Source organism: Chiloscyllium plagiosum, chromosome 33, assembly GCF_004010195.1.
Source record: "Chiloscyllium plagiosum isolate BGI_BamShark_2017 chromosome 33, ASM401019v2, whole genome shotgun sequence".
In the NCBI taxonomy this organism is placed as follows: Eukaryota; Metazoa; Chordata; class Chondrichthyes; order Orectolobiformes; family Hemiscylliidae; genus Chiloscyllium; species Chiloscyllium plagiosum.
In genome coordinates this window covers 42486448-42489765 of record NC_057742.1, presented here as the reverse complement: position 1 = coordinate 42489765, position 3318 = coordinate 42486448, and the positions used below count along the sequence as shown (strand labels likewise).

Here is a 3318-nt window from a genome sequence, read left to right as displayed (position 1 = left end):
CAAAACTCGCTAGGAATTCACTTTCCAAACCCATGACCACTACCTAGAAGGACAAGGGCAGCAGATACATAGGAACACCAGCCCCTGCAGGTTCCCCTCCGAGCCACTCACCACCCTGACTGAGAAATGTATTGCCGTTCTTTCATTGTCGCTTGGTCAAAATCCTGGAAACCCCTCCATAATGGTATTGTGGTTCAAGAAGGCTGGTCACTATCACTTTCTCAAGGGCAAATAAGAATGGACAACAAATGCTGACATGGACAGCGACACCCTAATCTTCTGAATGATCAAAAAAACTCAATTTATGTTCATACGTTCTCCATTGTACTGATATTCATAGCAGTTTCTTTTTTGTGACATAAAATCTGGCCCCGTGTCATATTCCACTTGGATAATCTATCTACATATAGAGTCATATGTATTCCTGATGTAATGCCTACCCGGCACACATGATCTAATGAAGGAAAGTGCCCATTTGCAAGACAGTGGAGATGGTTTCTTGCTGGGACCCAGGGTTCACGTTGATGGGAAGCAGACAGGAAAAACAAATTAATGAGAAAATAAGATATAGTCCATCACTGGACACTAACTGGGCGAGTGTGTTCCAAATCTGTGTTTTGTACCTATTTGTTTTGTAGCCATTGCTAGTACAGTGCCAAGTTGGTTTGCATCTTAACCCCAAACCAACTTCAGAATCCCTCCTGATTGCAATGTTCTGGAATGTTTCACATTAATTACAAATTATATTACAATGATTGTGTTCTAGAACTGAATAATTTTTCTTCTAGAACTTTTCTATTAACTGTTAAGCCTGTCGGTTTATACAGAGGCTTTGATCAGTACCTGCCGTTATTTCACCTTGTAACTTCTCGCATTCTCTATCCTGCTGAAATGTTGTTCACGCAGGTTATTCTCTCATTTATCCTCTTCTTGTGGGCTACACCTATTAATGCTAGTGAATATGTAATAGAAGAGAAAGAAGACATATTCAAGACACAGTCCTGTCCGGCTTTCTTAATGTTCCAGAATACTGCCTACCTGGCTGACATGACCTTTGAATTGCCGTGCCTGTGTAAGCCTGAGGATGTGACCTCAGTGGTTTGGTACTATCAAAAACAGTTGGGTAAGGGTCACACCAAAGTGCTGAGTGACTTCAACGGCACAAAGATCTTAGATGCTACCCAGTTGCGTTCCAGATCAGGAATTCAGTCCAGGTTCAAAATCTTGATGTTCAACCTGTTGGTTTTCAACTCCCAGCCTCAAGACTCTGGCCATTACATGTGTGGCACTGTGACGGGAGATTACTTCTATGGTTATGACGTTGATGTACAAAGTTACAAAGGTGCACACATTACCTTTCAGCAGAAGAAGGAGAAGCCCATGGAAGATTTGGAGACCAAGACATACAAGATCTTCACATCCTATTGGGATTGGACTGTGTGCGATCGATGTGGGCTGAGAGGGGAACAGCGACGTATTGGCCTGTGTTACATCCATAGCCCTTACCTGTACTTCAGGTACAAGAAGATTGTGGCCAACATAGTCTCCTGTGGCTCTTCAGCTGTACCCCCCAGATACAGGCACCTTCTGAAGAAGAGGAAACCTGAGATCATGGTACGGAGCTGCTTTGTGCAGTGTCCGACCAAGTACCCATCGATAGAAGGGGAGAAATTCATCTTTGATGTATTTGGTTTTACAAACGACAAGAACAAGAAGCCCCCCGTGGTCCCAGTGCAGACTCACATTCATGCCATAGGGTACCCATTGACCATTGCATGTCCAGAATCCAGGGCAGAGCACGCAGTGGCTTGGGACAAAGGGCGCAGGCCACTATATCGGGAAGAGTACATGGTGGGTGTGAACCACAGCATGAGAGTATACATTGATCAAGGCAATCACCTGGTTTTCCGTGCGGTTCAGCTGAACGATATTGCAACCTATTACTGCTGGAGACAAGGCCAGCTGATGGCTGGGATCAGGCTGAGAGTTGGCCTCCCGCCCAGGATCCACAGAAGCTTCACTGATGACGAATCCATCTTTGCAATGCAAACTATTCTCAGCTCTTACTTCATAATAATGATTATATTTATTTTCCTGAAGTGTATGAGATGTTGTAATTATTATTTTGATTGTTTCTAAAATAGGATCAGGCAGAGATTATGCAATGCCTTGAGCCTGTTTAAAGAAACTGATTGAATTCTCTTTACAGAAATATATTTGTATGTCTTTTTTTAAAATCAGCATGTACTTGTCTAGAAACTCAGGGGTCTTTTCAATAGGCTGTGGGCATCTCAGTTATTAAATGGGAGGAATTACCTCAGATAGCTGTCTTTAATTGGTATCCTGTCAGCAAGTTAACTATGCTAAGGTGTGTAAGTCTCAGGTTGAATAGCCATAATTAGTTTGTGTTAATAGAATGAATAGAAACTACATACTTACATATTAAACTTGGCTCTGCAGTGGTTGTAATGAGCTCAGGGAGGGAGTATGGATTGAAATACATTAGAAATGTAGTCACTATCTTAATGTAAGAAACAAAGCAATTTACGTGCAGCAAACACCCACAAATGGCAAAGTGATAGAGGCCACATGATCTGTTTTTGTGATGTATTTGAAGGATAAGCATTTGCCAGGAAGCCAGCAGGAATTCCGCTGTTCATCTTTTCAATAATACTAATGGGATCTTCTATGTCCTCCTCAGAGACAAGATCAGGTCTTGGTTTAATGCTTGATCTGAAAGATGGCACCTCTGACATGCAGCTCCCACTCAGTACTATGTGAGGGTGATGGTCTATATCTTTGCTCAAATTTCTGGAGTGGGACTTGAACCCAAATAGGTCTGCAGTAAATCATTCAGTAACATTGAGGGGAGGCAAGAGTTTCATTGTCTGATAGATTTACCAGGAAGAAATAAGATTTCAGTGCTGCTGAGAATTAATTAGATCGCAAGTGTGGAATATTCAGAGAGTAACAAACAATTTAGAACATCAAGAACAGGAACAAAAAACACAACAGGTAACCTTAGCATTAAACAAACATTCAGGTCAGCAACTTACACGGTGTGATGACATTATAAAGTAAAACATTTGTTCTATTTTATTAAAGTTAAGACACACTGCAGTACGGGGCACATCTCTAAATGTATGACTATAATGGGGTACCTATATCATGTACACAGTGCATATAAGATGTATTTAACTTTCTCAGTGACACAGTCTAATATAAAGTATTAATCAGTTTTCAGTGATTTATTGTTTTTGAACTTCTGTTGGAGATAAAGGACAGTCAGGAATCTGATGGAATGTCCTCTAGTTGCCT

General features: G+C 41.3%; 1 protein-coding gene across 1 annotated transcript; it reads left to right on the top strand.

The window, feature by feature from the left end:
• Positions 1–891: 891 nt before the first annotated feature.
• Positions 892–2139, top strand: LOC122539647 (Ig-like V-type domain-containing protein FAM187A). The gene has a single exon (XM_043674645.1). It carries the CDS (start codon positions 892–894, stop codon positions 2137–2139), a length of 1248 nt encoding a protein of 415 aa, XP_043530580.1.
• The last annotated feature ends 1179 nt before the right edge of the window (positions 2140–3318 follow it).

Excerpts from the sequence above, each read along its gene's own strand:
- LOC122539647 (XM_043674645.1), top strand. The coding sequence starts at position 892 with ATGTTGTTCACGCAGGTTATTCTCTCATTTATCCTCTTCTTGTGGGCT.